The sequence below is a fragment of the Dioscorea cayenensis genome, chromosome 24, assembly GCF_009730915.1.
Source record: "Dioscorea cayenensis subsp. rotundata cultivar TDr96_F1 chromosome 24, TDr96_F1_v2_PseudoChromosome.rev07_lg8_w22 25.fasta, whole genome shotgun sequence".
NCBI classification, from domain to species: Eukaryota; Viridiplantae; Streptophyta; class Magnoliopsida; order Dioscoreales; family Dioscoreaceae; genus Dioscorea; species Dioscorea cayenensis.
The window spans coordinates 864213-884327 of NC_052494.1; the positions used below are offsets into that span (position 1 = coordinate 864213).

General features: G+C 34.7%; 3 protein-coding genes across 7 annotated transcripts; 2 read left to right on the top strand and 1 right to left on the bottom strand.

Moving 5' to 3' along the window:
* Nucleotides 1-266: 266 nt before the first annotated feature.
* On the bottom strand, nucleotides 267-18121 carry LOC120252835 (protein CHLORORESPIRATORY REDUCTION 7, chloroplastic). Of its 4 annotated transcripts, none has more exons than XM_039261012.1 (4): nucleotides 18090-18121; nucleotides 2452-2526; nucleotides 1016-1151; nucleotides 267-630 (listed from the first exon to the last, which is right to left on the bottom strand). In XM_039261012.1, the coding sequence occupies exons 2-4, from the start codon at nucleotides 2502-2504 to the stop codon at nucleotides 358-360; spliced, it is 462 nt and encodes a 153-aa protein (XP_039116946.1). In that variant the 5' UTR covers nucleotides 2505-2526; nucleotides 18090-18121; the 3' UTR covers nucleotides 267-357. The 4 variants fall into 4 exon arrangements, with proteins under 4 accessions (XP_039116946.1, XP_039116945.1, XP_039116944.1 ...); XM_039261011.1 differs by having other exon boundaries at nucleotides 1016-1148; nucleotides 2449-2526; XM_039261010.1 differs by lacking the exon at nucleotides 18090-18121 and having other exon boundaries at nucleotides 2452-2577.
* Nucleotides 8614-12689, top strand: LOC120252834 (replication protein A 70 kDa DNA-binding subunit B-like). The gene is made up of 12 exons (XM_039261008.1): nucleotides 8614-8821; nucleotides 9183-9329; nucleotides 9422-9574; nucleotides 9786-9963; nucleotides 10416-10686; nucleotides 10810-10912; nucleotides 11012-11136; nucleotides 11241-11319; nucleotides 11401-11545; nucleotides 11681-11841; nucleotides 11946-12066; nucleotides 12176-12689. The coding sequence occupies exons 1-12, from the start codon at nucleotides 8685-8687 to the stop codon at nucleotides 12368-12370; spliced, it is 1815 nt and encodes a 604-aa protein (XP_039116942.1). The 5' UTR covers nucleotides 8614-8684; the 3' UTR covers nucleotides 12371-12689.
* LOC120252833 (LRR receptor-like serine/threonine-protein kinase RPK2) lies at nucleotides 14138-19084 on the top strand. Of its 2 annotated transcripts, XR_005534147.1 has the most exons (3): nucleotides 14138-17899; nucleotides 18781-18829; nucleotides 19003-19084. XR_005534147.1 is itself a non-coding variant. In XM_039261006.1 (2 exons), the coding sequence occupies exon 1, from the start codon at nucleotides 14526-14528 to the stop codon at nucleotides 17853-17855; it is 3330 nt and encodes a 1109-aa protein (XP_039116940.1). In that variant the 5' UTR covers nucleotides 14138-14525; the 3' UTR covers nucleotides 17856-17899; nucleotides 18781-19084. The 2 variants fall into 2 exon arrangements, 1 of the variants encoding a protein (XP_039116940.1); XM_039261006.1 differs by having other exon boundaries at nucleotides 18781-19084.
* The last annotated feature ends 1031 nt before the right edge of the window (nucleotides 19085-20115 follow it).

Below are 20115 nucleotides of genomic sequence, written 5' to 3' on the forward strand. Positions count from 1 at the left end.
GTATTAGTTTTAATAAATAAATAAGGGATAGAAATACAAGTTTATAAAAATGAAAAATATATTTGGAATTGAATAAAAAGAGCCACTTAATCCATTTTTTTTCTTATGCTCAAAATTAATGTATGTGAAATTCAATGCATATTAAATCACAAGAAGCATTGATTTCTCATTCTGCACACAAAATCAACTCGAGAAATTTGTTTATATCACAAAAACTCAAGTTTTTCGTCGATTAGAATTTCGAAAATTGCTGTACACAGTGAATATGGATGAAATGTGCATCACAGAGATGCTTGCAGATTGCAGAAATAATAGTTTCAATTTTCATGGACAACACATTTTACCATAAACTCATGTTCATTCCAGTCTGACTTGGTACCATTGTACCGAACCGACTTGGCCGGTGATTTGGAGCTCACAAACAGACTTCACAAGATGTGAGACGGCATCATCGATAGTATTGAATCTGGCAAGATCAGGCGGTAAGGAGTTCCCCGGCCAGTTCTCGAGCAAAAACTTTAATCTGTCTTTGAGCTCTTCCTCCGATACGAATTCTTCGCTTTTGCCCGGCTCAAGCAGTACATATGTTTCTGATTGCATGAATGCTCTCCTTCTCCTTATTGCAAATGCCTGCTCATTCATATCAATCACTACATCGATTCAAAATGCTAGACAATGTTCAATGATTACCGGCCTACTTCTTCACATTGATCGCGCAATATAATGCAGTTATTGATAGACAAAAAAAAATATATATATCATGGTATGCATTTGGTGATTCAGAATTAAGATGATAATCAATTGTTTTCAAATAGCTACTGATTTGTGGAGATTCATTGAGACATGATATTTTAAAAGTCACTATTAAACTTCTTTTCAAACAATACCAGTTCTCTGGTTGATTTCAGCGTAACGAAGCTAATGCCACAACATGTTATGCATAATCTGACAGTGTGCAAAATTATCAAGAAAAAACAACAGAACGAGTTTATTCGGTGTTTGGGAGGATATATACCTTCACGCAATGCTTGACATGTTGCGACATATACAGTACTTCCCGGTTAACAACATGGTGCATATTATCAGCAATGGGCAATGAATGTCTCAACGATGAAGGAAATTGACGGCAAGATTCAGGTAGTTTCTTTCCTGCATAAAGCACATGTTAAAGGCAACACCAAATCTTTGAAATAGCTGAGCTTTATCATGATTTATCAGGATGTCATATTGATTAGTATTTTCACTAGAGTGCTCACAAAACATTGACTTTGCGAGAAGACAAAGCACTTAACATTTACACTGACATATCATATTTAATACATCAAATACCATATCTTGTAAAACTGTATCAGTTTTCTTTGCATACACTCTTTAAAATGCCTCCTAAAAAGAGATATCAAATTCTCATGATATTTCACACTATTAAAACATCATAATGTTATAAAAATGGTTACTGTTTGCAGACTTAATCTGAAGACTTGTTCCACAAAACAATCCAACAGATATCATGAGAGTGAAATTAAGCAATACTACATATATATATAAATAAATATATATATATATTCATTATCTCCATTGACAGGCAGCCATTAAAATTTTAGATATATAAAGCTAAACTAAACCATTTTTCTCAACAAGAAAATCACCAAATCCTCTCCACTCAAATACAAGAACAGCAGAATCCATCAATGTGATATTGAATAACCAAAAACATATAGCATTACAGTTATAAATCAAATTGTTCTGCATATAAGCATTAAAATGATGGCTCCTGTAAACATTAGAAACACTGTAAATTACTACATTTTTATCCATAAAAACCTCACCTTGAAAGTTGGGAACTTCATCAGAGACTGTCAATTTGATATTGAAAGTCAATAAATTAACTTATTCCACATATAAACATCAAGATAATGTGTTGTGTAAACATTAGAAACACTGTAAATTTGTATTTTTTTTCTCCATAAAAATAACTCACCCTGAAAGTTAACAAGTTCATTACAGGCTCCCAAATTTGATATTGAAAAGCCAAACCCATCTTAATATTACAAGTCTTAACTTCACATGAAAAATCAACTTATTATACTACACATATACATCAAAATCATGCCTTACAGAAACAATAGAGAAACTGTAAATTTCCCTCTTTTCCTCTGTAAAAAAGCTCATCTTGAATGAAAATTGGCAAGTTCATTACAAACTATATAATTAACTTAGATGTTGAAAAACCAAACACATATAGTACTACAAACTGCAAAATTTCTTCTTCTTTGTGAACTTATCACTTTGTTATTGAAAAAACCAAACATTTCTTAGTATTACAAAATTTCAACATCACATAAAACATCTACTTATTCTGCATATAAACATCACAACAATGACTCGTATAAACATTGGAGACATTGTAAATTTCCTCTTTTTCCTGTAAAAAAAAGGAAAAATGCTCACCTTTGAAAGTTGGGAACTCCATTACAGAGAGAACTCCTGCATAGAAGCCCCTCCATATGAGCACCTCTCTCTCTCTCTCTGTGTCTTGTGGTTTTACATGGTGGGAATGAAGTGGTGAGTGGATAGAGTGTGCTGAATGAACCATGGAATTATAATAAATAATAACTATTTAGTAATGCAAATTAATAAAAATAAATAATAATTATCCTGTTTAATATATATATATATATATATATATATATAAATAAAGGTTGTAAGGACAACAAAGTCCTTGACATATTTTATATTTAATCTACTCATTCCGGCAAATCATTGGCAATGACTGTCTTTAATTTATTTATTTTTTAAAATTTAAATGATGTCAATCAATATAAAATGGTAATACATAGAGAGAACAGGACCCGAGCGGTTCTCACTTGTTTTTATGATTTGAGGAGTCTCGAGTTCTAGTCTCCCAATTTACAAATATACAGTGTGGTCTTATGTGAGAAAAAAATAATGATTTAAACTGCAAGAGAATTACGTAATAAAAAATTTATCCCTAAAAAATCATTAAAGCACTGTAATTAATATATTTTTGTAGTTGTTTATCCTCGACATCTCTTTACCGAGGTGCTAATTGCCTTTGTCTAAAAAAACAAAATAAAAATATTAATAAATTCATTATCTAACTAACAATTAATAGAAATCAAATAATTTGTTTATACCTAAAAAAACAATTGAAATCATTAAACCGATGTCGCACATTATCATCCCAAATGAAGAACAAAAAAGTAGAATTTGGCTACCTCCATATATTTCCCTTTAAAAAAAATTGATTAATTGTTCATAAGACCCCATAAATATTATATTTGGATGTATATTTTGTGACCTCAAAATCACATTATTGAAAAAGCCACTAAATATGGAAAAAGCCCCTAATCATCTCTCCACTTCTCCATGCACTCTCTGAATAAATGAATCCATGAATCATTTGAGACTGAGTAAATATATATATATATATAGTTCTTGATAATTGATATTAATATAATTAAAATTCAGCAACACTCATCTTAATATAATTAAAATTCAGCAACACTCATCTGATTACTAGGCCTATTTATGATTGACACATGATCCCATGCAAATATTATTTTTTTATTTTTATTTTTATTTTTATTTTTTTGAGAAAAGCGACAAAGTCTTTCGAGCCCATAGATGAACACGTGAGGGGAGTACGCTCACCACTCAAACCGTGTCCTCACCTGCGTGAGATGAGTAATCGACTCGTGAGCCCACTGCCGATACTCGGGACTTTAATACCGACATTGCGAACCCGACGCCAATAAAATCAAAATGGTCATTGGCATCCCAGGTAAAATTTATCTTTCTTTTACATTCTATATATATATATATATATATATAGGACAATATGTATTAGTTGGTCCATGTGAAGATGGTCCTTTTTTTTATTTTATGTTATTTTATTATATATATATAATAATGTTTTATTAGCATATGCTTTTAATTATTTATGTTCTTTAGTATATACAAGATAAACAGAAAGACAAACCAACAGACATATATTGACATGCATAAACATGCAGATATCTGTGATCACACTATCATTTTATTTTTATGTAAAGCTTTGTGTGTTATTCTCCAAATTAATTAAAAAGCAGAGGAACACATTCATATATAATAATCAACAAGGATCACTTTAATTTGATCCATTACATTTTGCTGACAGAAAACCATGCATATGATATGAGTTTAACATCCATAAATAAGATACAAATTTTTATTAAACAGACCATATATATATATATATGCTTTAATTGCCTCCATGCATATATATATATATATATATATATATTAGTGTGAACAATAATGGCTATTTTGGCACCCTCTTTGATATGATTGGCCCCTTGGTGTACCAACAACCTGTATGTCTGAGATGAGAGCATTAGGAACTTTGATAGATGGTGTTCCTGCTGCATTTGCAAGTAGCCAATCCAATTCATGATTTAGTTCCACTTCCATTAATGAAGTGGAAACATTACATATTGCAGAAGCATCCCTTTCCAGTGGCAGTAATGTTGCCATTTCAGCTTGCATCATCATCATCATCATCATCATCAACCCAAACAAAACTAACAACCAACAAACAGCTTTCATCTTCTTCAAATTAACCATTCATATCACATATATATATATACCTGTGTCTGTTCATTGTTCAAGCAATTAGAAGGATCAATGTACAGACATAAAGATTAATTATTGCTTGAAAACAAAATAAACTATATATATGTAAAAACATATATAACATTATTATTCTAATTTATGTATCCTAAAAAATAATTTAACTAATATACCTGGTGCGAAGAAGCAAGGAAGGATATGTGCCTGCATTTTATAGACAGTGCACATCACATCTGAAAACTTAAAATAAAAGATGTGTTATCAAAAAGATAAGGAAATGAAAGGCTCAAAAATGAAGAAGACTATTATTAATAATTGAATGCTTTAACATCTAGTAACATATATATATATATATATATAGGGCCACCTCAAAACATGCACATGAATCAATTATTGTACTTAAAACACTGGATTTTGTCACATATATATATATATATATATATATATATATATATATGAGTTAATTAGAAGCAATGGAGGCTTAATTACATGATGGGCAGATGATAATATATATTCAAGATATATTCAATTTCTTGATCTCGTGATTCATAAGAGAATCATAGCAAATATGGTGCATGATAAACAACAGACAAACAGAAAGAAACACTTGGATATATAAAACATGAGAAAAGAGAACTATATATATACTTTGACACCCTCTTGCACATGGTTGGTGAGTGACCTTGATTAACTTTGAATTTATAATTTTAAGTCAAATATATGTTTAAACGAAAGAATTTGAAGTCTTATATGTTTACATTCATCAAATCTTGTGTTTAATGAAACAATATATAAGAATGTTTTATTTTTTTAAAAAAAATATTTTAAATTCACATCTTTGTCTATGTAAATAAACCAAAATATGTATAGTTTTTGTAAAGTTTTAGATTTTTTTAATTTTTTTAACTAATTTTGAGTCTCTCATTTAGATTCAGTAGCTTTGGAAAACAGGTCTCAAAGATCAAAAGTAGTTAATTTGTTTTATTAAAATCCAACATTCTTGCTTGAACAATGATAGTGAAATTAAGCAATAAAAGTGTGTGTATATATATATATATATATAGTACAATACATTATATATTACATGAAGGAACATACAAAAGAAAGAAAGAAAGAGACAAAAAAGTCCTTAATATGTGAGAGGAGATCGACTATGGTCAAATTTTTATGAGTGAGTATAAGGAATTAATTATGCAACTGAAAGTCTTAATGTGTGGGAGGAGACGTAAAGTCAATATCCTGGAAATGCGTATGAGGAATTAACTATGCACTTCTATTAGGTAAGAGTATGTAAAATGCACGTTAAGAAATTAACTCTTTGACTAAGCTGGTTGACGATAGGTGTGTTGACCAATAAGACGAGTGTTAATGTGACTAATTCCTTCCTGTCTGTCAGTGCTAGACCCTTAGTCTACAGTGGCTTATCCATCTTTGTATTAATAAAAAAAATTCTGCATATAAACATCAAAATAATGTGTTGTGTTTATCATAGATAAATAAATAAATAAATGGACTCTCATTTTGACCAAACACATATGGTAGTAAAAGTTTCAATGTCACATGGAAAACCTACTTATTCTACACATAAACATCAAAATCACCATAATCATGCCTTAAAAGAAACATCGAGCAAACAGTAAATTGATACTTTTTTTAACTGTGAAAAAAAGCTCACATTGAAAGCAAGCAAGTTCATGACAAACCATGACTTTGATATTGAAAAGCCAAACACTTTTTAGTATTACAAATTTCAACACCGCATAAAAAATTTACTTATTCTATATATATATATATATAAACATCAAAACAATGCTTGCATAAAATATTGGAGACACTGTAAATTTATTTATTTTCCCCTTGGGAAAAAGATTCACATGGGATCACATTATTATCCTTTATTTTTTTTTTTAAATAATGGTAGATATTAATAGTAACGCATTGAGCCCGTGGCCAGTGAGTTTGTTAGTGTGGGGCCCTTGCATGTGTGATTATTTTGATTGATGTGATTTATCACTTTGTCAAATATATAATTATTAGCACGAGTCCCTTGTATTTGCGTTTCTCTCTGACTGGATTTATCACTTAATTTGTTAAATATATAATAACACAATGAATTACATGTTTCTTTAAATATATTATTAAAGTTAAATTTAAAAATTAATTTTTATATTAGGTATGTGGATATATAATTTTAGATATACAAAAACTTTTAAAAGTAAACTGTTGGACTAATGAAGTAATATCAATGAAAATATACGCATGTCAGGAAAATAAAAAGGAAAATATTTTTAAAGATGGCGAGATTACATTTTATTGAATGTGATATTGCTTTACTATCAAAATAATTTACTCAAAATACAATAAAATTTATTAAAAATACCCTATAAAAATAGAAAAGAAATTTAAAAAGGAAACCATTTCCCTTGTTTATATATTACAAAAAATAAGCATGTACTGATGTACATAAAAAAAATAAAATAACAACATAAACAATAATTGAATTTTTTTAAAAAAAATAAAAATAAGATTAATTTTGCCATTACAAAACTTTTAAATATTGATTTACTATTGCAAAAAACTTCACAAGAATAGTAATAAAAATATAACATGATGATTATTATAATTGTAGAAGGCTTTGCAACTTGCATAGATTTCTCTTGTTACTAGTCATTAGGAGGGAGTGGAACTCGCATTGGGGTCAGATACTTTAGTTGCTTGCCCATTACAATAGTGCCATAGCATTGTATTGTTATGTAATATATAAGCAAAAATAAACTTTAATAATATTTATTTATTTAGTAATTAAACATGTTCCTCAATATACATATACATATAACAATCCCGCCAATAACTATTTGGTCTTTTGGCATCGGGTCCCTTGCGTAGGGTGTTCGCCTCGAATGTCGAGCGTGGCTCCCCGATTTCGATCTCCATATTACGCAAGGTGAGGACACGGTTCGGTAGTGAGCGTTACTCCCTCACGTATTCGTCCATGGTTCCGGCACTTGTCGCCTTTCTAAATATATATATATATATAACAATCCCGGAATTTCAAATGTAATGTATAGCTTCTAATATTTAACAGTAAGTTGTAAGTCAAGTCACACTCAAAAGCATAATTTTACATGATATAACATGGGTTGTAGCCACATGTGTACACACACAAGTGTTTATTAAGATAACTAGAATAATATACATATATACATCTCGATGATCATTGGCACATATACAAAAGAAAAATTTTCAATATTTTTTTTGAAAATAAAAGATAAGGCTATTTCATAGATCATTTGACAATCGTACAGAGAATTGATTTTGGAGTACAAGGTTTAATTCAAATAGACATGGGAGCCTGATAGAGGATCGAGAAATGAAGTGAGCGACTGAATTTGCAGTGCGAGATACATGAGTAAGAGAGAGAGAGAGTCGGGTTTGATTGCATGAGATAGCGACAATCCTCAATGATGGTGTGGAAGTAGGACGATCCCTTGGTAGATTATTTTCAACATAAAAAATTACAATAATTAATACAATAATAAAAAACTATAGTTATATATGTACACATATAGTGCACAATCATGTCTCCTTATCCTTTGACAATCTCTTAATAGATCGGCACTTGTAGCTTTTGTTAAAATATATATATATATATATACAAATTTATGATCATTTGGGACAAAGACCAAATAAGAAGAAGATTATTTCCAACATTAAAAAATTACTATAATTAATTAATACCACAATAAGAAATAATATATATATATATATAACAAATTGAATCAGCCCATTAGAAGCCCATTTAATGTTGGGCCAGCCCAAGACCAATGATCCAAAAAAAGGGCGCCAAAAGGCAATAGTTTTCATAGAAAACAATTCCCGGGAACTCAAAATCCAATCAAAAGCTTCAAAAAAACCGCGGGTAAATCTTGAACCCGTTTCCCGCCCAAATCTCGCTCCTCTCTTAATAAAACTAGTTCATCTCTCGCTCTCCAAACCCTAATCCTCTCCTTTTCATTCTTCGATTGCCGATCTCGATCCAGTTCTAGAGAGCAGAGATGACGAACTCGGTGACCCCTGGAGCTATCTCGATGCTCCTCGCCAATCCGTCGCCGGATTCTTCATCGGAGATCCCGGAGATCGTTGTCCAGGTCGTTGATCTCAAGCCCATCGGCAGCAGCACCACTCGTTTCACGTCAGTGATCTCTGTTTCTTCGATCTTCTACTTCTTTTTATGGTTTCTTAAAATTTAAACAGTTGATCGATCCATTGATGTTTTTCCTTTTCTTTCAATCTGTGAGTATCTATTTGATTTTGATAGGATAAGATCCATATTGTTCTCAGATGTTTGACTTGTGTTTTTTTGTTTAAATTTTGTTCTTTTACTTGTTTTTTAGTTAAGAATTTAGGGTTTAACTGGATTAGATGCTGCTTATTTGGGGGATTCATTGCTAGTGATGGATGTTGGATTGATGTTGGTGTTGATTGTGTGTTTAGGGTTTAGATGGATTGATTTATATTTGCTAATTTGTGCGTGTTGTGTGTTGTGTTAACAGGTTCATGGCTAGTGATGGAAAGATGAAGATCAAAGCGATGCTTCCAACCCACTTTGCTTCAGAGATCCACTCTGGAAACCTTCAGAATCTTGGGCTCATTCGCATTCTTGATTATACTTGCAATTCCATCCCAAATCAACCTGACAAGTAAATCATCATTTTGAAATCATCTTGTGCTTGCTTGTTTATTATAATTAAAGTTTGTGAAATAAGATGATCAAAATATTGTCTTCTTTCAGGGCTTTGATAGTGACAAAATGTGAGGTTGTATGTCCTGCACTTGAAACGGAGATTAAAAGTGAGGTTAAGGAGGAGACTGGGATTGTATTGAAGCCCAAGCAGGAAATGGTGGCTAAATCTGCAGCACAGATTGTGCGTGAGCAACGTGGGAAGTAAGTGTGGTTTGAATCCTCTCTTTATGCTCCTGCTTCAGTCTTGCCATAGGTTATTAAATGTGTTTTCATTGCAACATCTAGCAAGTAAATTTTCATTTTTCTGTCATAAACTATGATGTAGAGGAAGTTTTATTTTGTTAACAGAATATTGTTTCATTTTATATTTTGGATGATCATCTGAGTTGATTGTTGGCCCTCCCGTCTATAGTGCTGCACCTGCTGCAAGGATGGCAATGACTAGGAGAGTTCACCCACTTGTTTCTCTGAATCCATATCAAGGCAACTGGACAATTAAGGTTCGAGTCACAAATAAAGGAAATTTGCGGACCTACAAAAATGCCAAAGGAGAAGGTCATGTCTTCAATGTTGAGCTGACTGATGAAGATGTAAGTAGTTTTGTTGCAGCAAATTATTATTGAATGTTGTATGTCCTATCAATCACAAGATGGGTTAGCCTATATTAATGAAATGATATCAGTAAACTTTTTCTTCAAATGTGTGCTGTTTATCTGCCCAAGCTAATCTTCCAAGGACTTAGTGCATGAACTTTTGCTTATCTCAATGCTTTTGTCTTGGTGTTTCATTGTTTCATTTCTAAATATCTGAAACAATACCGTATGTTACCTCTCTGAACGTCATTGCATTGTACAGTCATATGGTTGAGGCTTGAATTAGAAGGTTACTTATTAAAATTTTATGTGCAGCTGTGTTGGCTGTATTTTCTCCAGAAAAAAATGATACTGTAAAGTTTACATCCCCCTGTTAAATGTATCTTTCTATGGTTAGTTTATATGTAGGTATAAAGATGAGAGTTTGCATTCTTGTGTGATCTATGCAGGGTACCCAGATACAAGCCACCATGTTCAATGAGGCAGCAAATAAGTTCTACCCCACATTTGAGTTGGGGAAAGTTTATTATATCTCTAAAGGAAGTCTGAAGGTTGCAAACAAGCAATTTAGAACTGTTGCAAATGATTATGAGATGACCTTAAATGAAAACTCTATAGTTGAAGAAGCAGATGGAGAAGGCGCCTTCATACCTGAAACAAAGTTCAACTTTGTCAAGATTGACCAGTTGGGCACCTATGTGAATGGAAGGGAACTTGTTGGTAAAGCCTATGCTCTGAATATTTGTCATGTGATATGGCGTTCACTATTCTACTACTATTACTACTACTTCAACTTCTACTTTAAAAATGCTTTGATTCAGTTTATTCTCTTCCATACTGTAGATATCATTGGTGTTGTTCAAAATGTTTCATCCACTCTAAGTATCAGAAGGAAGAGCAACAATGATACTATTCCAAAGCGTGATATCACAATTGCAGATGATTCGTAAGTTTGTTTGTGTCAAATACGGATTCTGAGCCTACTAATGTCAATGGTTTCTTTACTGGTGCTTGATTCCTGCATTTTTCACCAAAAATTATGCAGGAACAAAACTGTTGTTGTTTCTCTATGGAATGAACTCGCTACAGACATTGGGCAGCAGCTGTTGGATACGGTTGACAGTGCCCCCGTTGTAGCTATAAAATCTCTTAAAGTTGGTGATTTCCAAGGCATGTATAAAGAGTGACCTTGTTATTGTTATTGTTGTTATTATTATTATTATTATTATTATTATTTCTCCTTTTCTATCATTCATTTGATTGATATTCCTTAGGTGTCTCTCTCTCGTCGGTTAGCAAAAGCAAAGTGTTGATTAATCCAGACTTGCCTGAAGCAAAGAAACTGAGAGCTTGGTATGACACTGATTCACCCTTTTATTTCCATGAAGGATATGCTTCATTCTCATTATGCATTCTCTTCTTTGGTTCTAACAGGTTTGATTCTGAAGGCAAAGGCACTTCAATGGCTTCTGTTGGTTCTGGCTTTTCTGCATTATCAAAGAATGGAGCCAAATCAATGTATTCTGATAGGGTGTTGCTTTCTCACATTACAAATGATCAAACTTTGGGCCAGGATAAGGTACTATCCCATCTTTATTGTAGGAAAAGGTGATAGCTTTCTTTATTGAAGTGGAATGCTTTCATTCAATGCTACATTTATTCATTTTTATATGTTTTGAAATCTATGATCTCTGAACAAGCATATTTTGTCCAGCCTGTTTTCTTCAGCATCAAAGGCTACATAAGTTTCATCAAATCAGATCAGACAATGTCTTACCGTGCATGCAAAACATGCAACAAGAAAGTAACTGAAGCGATTGGATCTGGATATTGGTGTGAAGCATGCCAGAAGAATGACGATGAATGCTCTTTGAGGTAATGGTGGTGTGATCAATGAAACAGTTGGAATGAGAGATAAAATAACTCATACCGGATGAAGATTTGAAGGTCATAAACCTAATTACGTTTTGTTTATGCAGATACATAATGGTTGTGAAGGTATCAGATCACTCAGGTGAAGCCTGGTTATCTGTTTTCAATGAGCAAGCTGAAAAAATTATTGGATGCACTGCTGATGAGCTTAACAGAATAAAATCAGAGGTATAATATAATAATATAATGCACTTAAAGGATCTTATTGCTTACATTGTGGCTCAACTTATATTGGACTAATTGGCCCTAATAAATATATTTTTTAAATGCTTGGCAGGAAGGGGATGACAAATATCAGCTCAAGTTGAAAGAGGCAACGTGGGTTCCTCATCTTTTCAGAGTTAGTGTTGCACAAACAGAATACATGAATGAAAAAAGGCAGAGGATAACTGTAAGGGCCCATGCACCATTAGACTGCTCTGCTGAATCAAGGTACCTTCTTGAGGAGATTGCAAAGATGTCTCTTTCATAGACTCAATTTAAAAAAAAAAAGGCATCACAATGCTTTCTTTCTTTTTGTTGATGAATTAAATCCTTTTTCTGTCTCCTTTTAATGCATGTTTCAGTCCTGAAAAATGCTTCACTAATCTTTTACTTAATCCCCATGTACATCTATCTAAGCAGGATTTTTAATTGTGAAGTGACCACCATGTTCTTAAATCTTAATCTTTTGAAAACTTTGATTTAGATTTATTGTGTTGTCTTGGAAAATTGTCTACTGTTGTCATCATCAAACTCTGAAATTTCAAGGTTGAACTAAAGAGATGTGGAAGTGGCCTCAAGGTTCACACTGTGGTCCTTATTTTAAAGAGGCAGAGAAACCTAATCTTATAATGGCAACATATAACTACTACTTTGTGTTGATTTTTAAAAAGACTATTCTTGAATGTGTGTGAATGTGTTGTGATTGGTTGGAAGGTTAGGCACAAGTTTTAGTGTGGCATTCATTGTCTTGTACCATTTGGAACCAGCATCACTGATTTCTTTCCTCCAATCCTTTGCCACTATTTCATGCCTAACCTTTCCAATGGTTATCCTTGTCTTTGTGCTACCCCTTTTCTATATCTCCCTCTTTTCTTTTTGCTGATAATTCTTTATAATATGTTCATATTTGTCATTTCCACATCCAAATCTGGATAACTACAATTTTATATCCATGTGTTAAGTGCTTGTTTGGAAAGAATCAGTTTCCTCTTTATTTCCATATATTAGTACCTATTTTAAAATTCAAATAGGTCTGAAACACTCCATTTTTTGTTTTTTTAAATTTAATATATATATATATATATATATTCACGCAAAGATCTTTTGATACAGTAGTGTTAGTCCTATAGAATTTTAATATTTTGGTTCAAAATAAATTAGGTGTAATGGTACTAAAAATTTTTGGTTGTTGGTGTGAGTTTAGAACTTAATTTTCATGATGATTGGGCGAGGGTGTATATGTATTTTTATTATTTTCTGATTGTATATGTATTTGTAATATTTTATCAATATATATATATTTATATATTTTAAGATCTTTTATATGTTCAAGAATGTATGTTAATACATATATGTGGTCCATATTTATCATATATATATATATATATATGGTTTTAGTTTTGATTTTATGAAAATAAGGCTTTTGAAAAGAGGTATCTAGAAATTAAAATTCCAACATTTCATATCATTAATAAAATTTCATTGACTGAAAAGTATTTAAAAATTGAAAGAAAAGAAAAGAAAAAGCAAAATTAGAAAAATCAAATCAAAGCTTGGGTCCACATCTACAGTGAAATAGTAGCTATCAAACAAACAGTCATATATCCCACTAAACAAGTGGCATTTTCAATTATCACATCAATGTGCTTCTCAAACTGGATCTATCCCAACAACTTGATCCTTCTTTGCACACCTAACAAATTCAAAAATAGAGATTGATGTCCTATTATTTATTTAATTTTTTTAATTTTTTTTTAAATATATTTATTTTATAATTCTTTTTCAATATAAAAAAATAAATAAATTTTCAAAAGAAAAGTGTCAAGCTAGAAGACTTCCGAGTCCACCAACTGGGTCCAATTTTTTTGCAAGTTGGGTTGGTAAACTGGACTATAAATAACTCTAATCACATCAGTTTACAATCTCAACGTGATCCCAACGGTCCAGATTAGTTTCATAGTTCGAATGCTTATCCCGAGGTGTAGGCTTTACTCGACAAAACATCTCACGTGGATCATTCTCATGCTGCCACGTGCACCGAATCTCTTATCCCCACGATTCGGCCCCACGTTGCCTAGCCGCCCTCTTGACCGTCTGATGCAATAGCTGACTCAAGTGGTCCCCACCTAACGTCTACAATCCTCTTCCCGAACAGCAAACACCATCTCTATCAAGTATCTGACGTTCGTATTGCCTCGGGATCTGGATAGAACCTGATTTCCTGTTTGGAATCCGACAGCGGATCAGGAAATCACTTCCCTCCCGTTCTGGAGCGCGGGACCCACCACGAGTAAAAGCCCGCAAAATGATCAGCACTTCATCGGAGAAGAAGAAGCCCTGCTCGTCCATGCTCGGAAAACTAGGGTTAGGGTTTCATCCGAGATTTTCAACAGCTTAGGGTTAGGGTTCCGGCTTGCATTCCGATGATGCCCCGCCGCCGGGGTGTCCTCGCTAAAACCCTAGCCTCATCTCTCTCCCTGCTTCTTTTGCTCACCGTCTTCTCCTTCTTCTTCACTGCGGCTGAGGACTATTCCGGAACTGAGAGGTCGGCGTTGCTTCAGTTCAAGGCTTCCGTCTCCAGTGACCCTTCCGGCGTTCTCTCGCTCTGGTCTGGTTTTGATCACTGCTCATGGCCTGGCGTCGGTTGCGACTCGGGATCTAGGGTCGTTTCTCTGAATATCTCCGCTAAGGCGGTGTCTTGCCCCCAAACCGCTTCTTTTCGACGACGCTGCTCGGATCCGCGCCTGAAGCTCGCCGGAAAACTCAGCCCTGAGATTGGAAGGCTTTCCAGCTTAAAGGTTCTGGTTCTCTCTTTCCATAATTTTGACGGTGAAATTCCTGTCGAGATCTGGGGGTTAGATGCTCTGGAAGTGGTTGATCTCGAGGGGAACTCGCTTTCTGGAAGTCTCCCTTCGAGATTTCCTCCTGCGCTTCGGGTTCTGAAGCTTGGTTCAAATCTCATTAGAGGCGAGGTCCCGCGTTCTCTGTCCAAATGCATCTATTTGAAAATCCTAGATCTCTCCAACAACCGTATCAATGGCTCGGTCCCGAATTTTTTGAACGGTTTTCCTGGATTAAGGGAATTATATCTCTTCGACAACCAGTTTGGTGGAGAAATTCCAAATGAACCCCAGACTGGTTGCTGGAATCTTGAGCACCTGGACTTCTCCGGGAATCTGATCACTGGTGGCATTCCCACTAATATTGGGAATTGTACCAAACTTCGATCTTTGCTCTTGTTCTCTAATCTTTTGGATGGGGTTATCCCCTCGGAAATTGGAAACTTGGGAAAGCTTGAGACTTTGGATGTTTCCAGGAACTGCTTGAGTAGCCCTGTGCCCCCGGAGCTTGGAAACTGTAAGTCATTGTCTGTTCTTGTTCTTTTGAATCTCTTCAATCCGAACCCAGGCAGGGAGGACCCTCGTCTCGTGGATGAATTCAACAATTTTCAGGGTGAGATACCGGAGAATGTTACCAGCTTGCCAAATCTCAGGATACTTTGGGCCCCAAGGGCGATGCTTGAAGGGCACATCCCGAGCAATTGGGGTGCTTGTGAGAGCTTGGAAATGGTTAACTTAGGCCAGGGATTTATCTCTGGAGGGACATTGAGTGCTGTGTTTACACAGTGCAGTAATCTCAAGTTTCTGAATTTGAGTTCAAACAATTTGACTGGCTGGGTTGATGAGAAGCTTCAGGTGCCTTGTATGGATCTCTTTGATGTCAGTGGGAATCAGTTGTCTGGATACATCCCAACTTTTGCGGACAAACAATGTTCTTCTTTGCAATTGTCCTTGGATGACTCGCCATCTGCATACTTCTCGTTCTTTGCATACCGGACTCGCCAGCAAATAGCCTCGCTTCCTTTGTTGCTGGACAGTGATTTTGCAGTTTATCATAATTTCGGTCAGAATAATTTCACTGGTATTTTGTCATCTTTGCCGGTTGCCACAAACAGGTTTGGAGGCCAGGCGGTATATGCATTTCTTGCTGATGGAAATAAAATTCATGGAGCATTAACTGATTCTCTGTTTGAAAAGTGCAAAGGCCTGAATGGGTTGATTGCCAATTTCAGCAATAATATGATTTCTGGTGACATTTCAGCCTACATTGGTTCCACTTGTGGTCCTCTTGTTGCCTTGGATTTGGCCGGTAACCGAATCACGGGAACAATACCTCAAAGTCTCAGCTTATTGGACCGTCTTGTTGCTCTTGACTTGAGCAGGAACTCACTTCATGGTCCGATTCCTGAAAGTTTGGGTCAGTTGAAGCACCTGGAGTTTCTTTCATTGGCCGGAAATCACCTTAATGGTTCAATTCCTGCTGTCTTGGATCAGTTGCATTCACTTAAAGTACTCGATCTTTCTTCAAACTTGTTTATGGGTGATATCCCAAGTGGCATTTCTGACTTGAGAAATCTTACTGTGCTGTTACTGGACAGAAACAGGCTCTCCGGAAAGATACCATCTGTTTTGGCCAATTTCACATTGCGTGGTGTGTTTAATGCTTCATTCAATAATTTGTCTGGGCCATTACCTTTTAATGCTAGCACGGGAATTTGTGGTAGTTTACTTGGAAACCCGCTCATTCAGCCATGCCCTGTGGTTTCTTTTTCTATTCCACCATCAGACCTGCAAGGGCGCACTGGGAATTACCAATCATATGCTTATCCCCCACCGGCTAGCGCTTCTAGTGAAAGCAGTAATAGCGGGTTCAGTTCCATTGAGATTGCCTCTATAACTTCAGCATCAGCTATTGTGTCAGTTCTCATAGCTCTTATTGTTCTTTATGTGTACACCAGAAAATGTGCTCCAAGATCTTCACCTCAGACTTTGGGAAGAAGAGAAGTAACGATATTCACAGATATTGGGGTGCCTCTGACTTATGAAACTGTTGTGCGGGCCACAGGAAATTTCAACACAAGCAATTGCATTGGAAGTGGGGGCTTTGGAGCCACTTACAAGGCTGAGATTGCACCGGGAGTATTGGTGGCTATAAAGAGACTCTCAATTGGAAGATTCCAAGGGGCCCAGCAATTTCATGCAGAGATCAAAACTCTGGGGAGATGGCGGCATCCTAACCTTGTGACTTTAATTGGATATCATGTCAATGAGGCAGAGATGTTTCTCATCTATAATTATTTACCTGGTGGTAACTTGGAGAGATTTATACATGAAAGGTACAAAAGACCGGTGGATTGGAGGATGCTTCACAAGATTGCTTTAGATGTAGCTCGTGCACTTGCATATCTCCATGACCACTGTGTGCCTCGCATTCTTCACCGTGATGTTAAACCCAGCAATATTTTGTTAGACAATGATTTCAATGCCTATCTCTCGGATTTTGGACTAGCAAGGCTTTTAGGCAATTCTGAGACCCATGCAACAACTGGTGTGGCTGGAACGTTTGGATATGTTGCTCCGGAATATGCAATGACTTGCCGAGTCTCAGACAAGGCGGATGTATACAGCTATGGCGTTGTTTTGTTGGAGTTGATTTCAGACAAAAAAGCTTTAGATCCTTCATTCTCGCCATATGGGAATGGTTTTAACATTGTTGCCTGGGCATGCATGCTGCTAAGACAAGGTCGGTCCCATGAGTTCTTTGCTGAGGGGCTATGGGATGTTGGTCCTCATGATGATTTGGTGGAGGTGTTGCACTTAGGTGTCATGTGTACTGTTGATTCACTCTCTATCAGGCCAACAATGAAGCATGTTGTTCAACGCCTGAAGCAACTCCAACCCCCGACCTGCTAGCGGAGACAATAACTGAATGGCTAACACATTGAACACATAGGAAGGTAAGGAAACTGAGCTGTAATTTGTCTAAAACCATGGTTGATTTTTATAGTTACTGGCCATGCTTGAATCTGAGTTGTAATTATTGTACTTATGTCATAGAAAATTGATTCATAATTCTCTGATGATGGTTCATGTTGTATCTTCAAATTGGTGATGTAAATCAAGTACATTAATTTCAGTGTTTATTACCTCTCTCTCTCTCTCTCTCTAACTATAGATGCTTAGGCCTTTTTCGGTGTCTTTTCCATTCCCGGCCGCTTCACTTCCAAGCCTTCTGAAAATTTACTTCCATATGGCTCACATTGTAAATTAAACCAGATCATTTCTGAGTTTCATATGGTAAATATGTGTGTTTCAGGCATTTTGTGTTATGAAATGGAGTTTGCATGTCTTTTTAACCATCAGCTCTTTGGCTGTTTTCTGTGATCAATCCTATGAATTCATAACAAACTTGCACTCTATGTTTGGTACTTTCATGTGATCTATTTTTAGGATGTGCATTAGTCTTGATGATCACTTTTTTATCCAAAGGATTTACATTCCCTACAAAACTATTACATCTTTGTCTGATGCAGGAATTGTTTAGTATATCTGCCAAACTGCATTTAGATTTGGTGTAGGTATTATTGAGACCTGAAAACTCATGTAAGAGAGATATCTCTAAATTATTGAAAAATTGTGCTGTTATTAACCTTTATCCGAGTATATTCGCAAAAGCGCTTTCTCTGGTGTTTATTTATGGTAACATTGTACCCATGCATTTCTAGCTCACCTTTTGGCCGGACATGAGAAATGTTATCAGCCATTAATCATGAACCAAATAGATGAAGACATATCAAATCGTCTGTCAGGTTTTTGTGACGAACTTATTTTGTTACAGGTTAAACTTTCACCCACTATGGGTCGGTCATTTTGCAAGTTTCATTTGGGTAAGACTGATATGATTGTGGAACTTTGACATTATATTCTTATTCTTGATATAATGCATTTCAAGAGTGAGTTGGCCGGGTTTTGGTGCTATTCTATATATTTAACTCCTGAAACATTCACTAACCTTCACTTCAGAACATCTTTGCTTTTGTTTTCATCGATTGTTATCCAGGTTTCAAGTTCTATGGTAAGTCAATTTCAGTACTAATCTAGTGAGAAGGAATACTGAAAAATATTATGGAGAATTCAGTTAATCATTTGGATTCGATTGCTGTTCTACATGGCTTCAGGTATGGACATCCCATAAGGTATGTATGTTGAACAATTCATTTAATCTTTTTTACCAATATTAGTCCAAGATTTCCTCCAATGAGTGGTTCAGGATTCTATTGTTCATAAGTTGAAATAGAAATTTCATTCTTGACCTGCATGCTATGGAACTAGATGTTAACTTTGTAACACAACACTGTGTAGATATTCCGGGAACTGTTGATTGTTCCTGGACGGAAATCATCGTGTGCAGGTGTCTAGAGTTAAGTAACATCTTTACATGGAATTACATGCGAAAATATTAATTCACAAATGTAGATTAATTTCTGCTGGTACATTCAGATCCATTGTTGTGCAGTCACACTCCGACTTCGATATTAACTGTGGAGATCTAAATGTAACAAATTAGGAACCCGTGTGAACATTAACTCGATTATAAATTGGGGTTATTCAACTCAATGAATTACAGACAGAGGCATGTTCTTATGGAGGGAGATCTCTATCCATGAACAATCAGAAGAGACAGTGAATATATTGAACTGAAAATACAGTTGTTTGAACTAGTGAGGTGTAGCAGGGCATTTGATTTTGATTATTTATTATTTCTTGTAAATACTGGTTAATACTTTTATGGTTTGAATATTCTACTATTTAGCCTACAGTTATGTTGTTGTTTTCATAGTTCACATTAGTTTTGTAGCAAGAGTTTTATCTGGCTTCTGAGAGTTGTTTTAAATATCCTTTTCTTAAGATTAATAGATGAACAAAACTGAGATGATCATACAAAACCAAAACTGTGATGATGTTGCATGTGTAAATATCAATTGATCCCTGAGAGTTTAAAATTTTAGAAATAATTATGCCTTTTTTTTTTGACTCAATTATTGTGTTTGTCTATTTTCTCTGTGTTTTGGGTTTTTGTGTTTATTACCATTTTTTTTTATTTTAGTTTTATTTTCATTTTTGTATTTTTGTAAATTATCTATCCTTTTCTAATACATACAATATTTTTAAT

What these genes read in the sequence shown, in the direction of transcription:
- LOC120252835 (XM_039261012.1), bottom strand. Translation starts at nt 2,504, where the DNA reads ATGGAGGGGCTTCTATGCAGGAGTTCTCTCTGTAATGGAGTTCCCAAC. An exon ending in AATGGAGTTCCCAACTTTCA is followed by an intron (nt 1,152 to 2,451) that starts AAGGTGAGCATT and finishes TGTGCTTTATGC; the next exon opens with AGGAAAGAAACTACCTGAAT. An exon ending in ATGTCAAGCATTGCGTGAAG is followed by an intron (nt 631 to 1,015) that starts GTATATATCCTC and finishes ATGAATGAGCAG; the next exon opens with GCATTTGCAATAAGGAGAAG.
- LOC120252834 (XM_039261008.1), top strand. Translation starts at nt 8,685, where the DNA reads ATGACGAACTCGGTGACCCCTGGAGCTATCTCGATGCTCCTCGCCAAT. An exon ending in AGCAGCACCACTCGTTTCAC is followed by an intron (nt 8,822 to 9,182) that starts GTCAGTGATCTC and finishes TTGTGTTAACAG; the next exon opens with GTTCATGGCTAGTGATGGAA. An exon ending in GACGATGAATGCTCTTTGAG is followed by an intron (nt 11,842 to 11,945) that starts GTAATGGTGGTG and finishes TTGTTTATGCAG; the next exon opens with ATACATAATGGTTGTGAAGG.
- LOC120252833 (XM_039261006.1), top strand. Translation starts at nt 14,526, where the DNA reads ATGATGCCCCGCCGCCGGGGTGTCCTCGCTAAAACCCTAGCCTCATCT.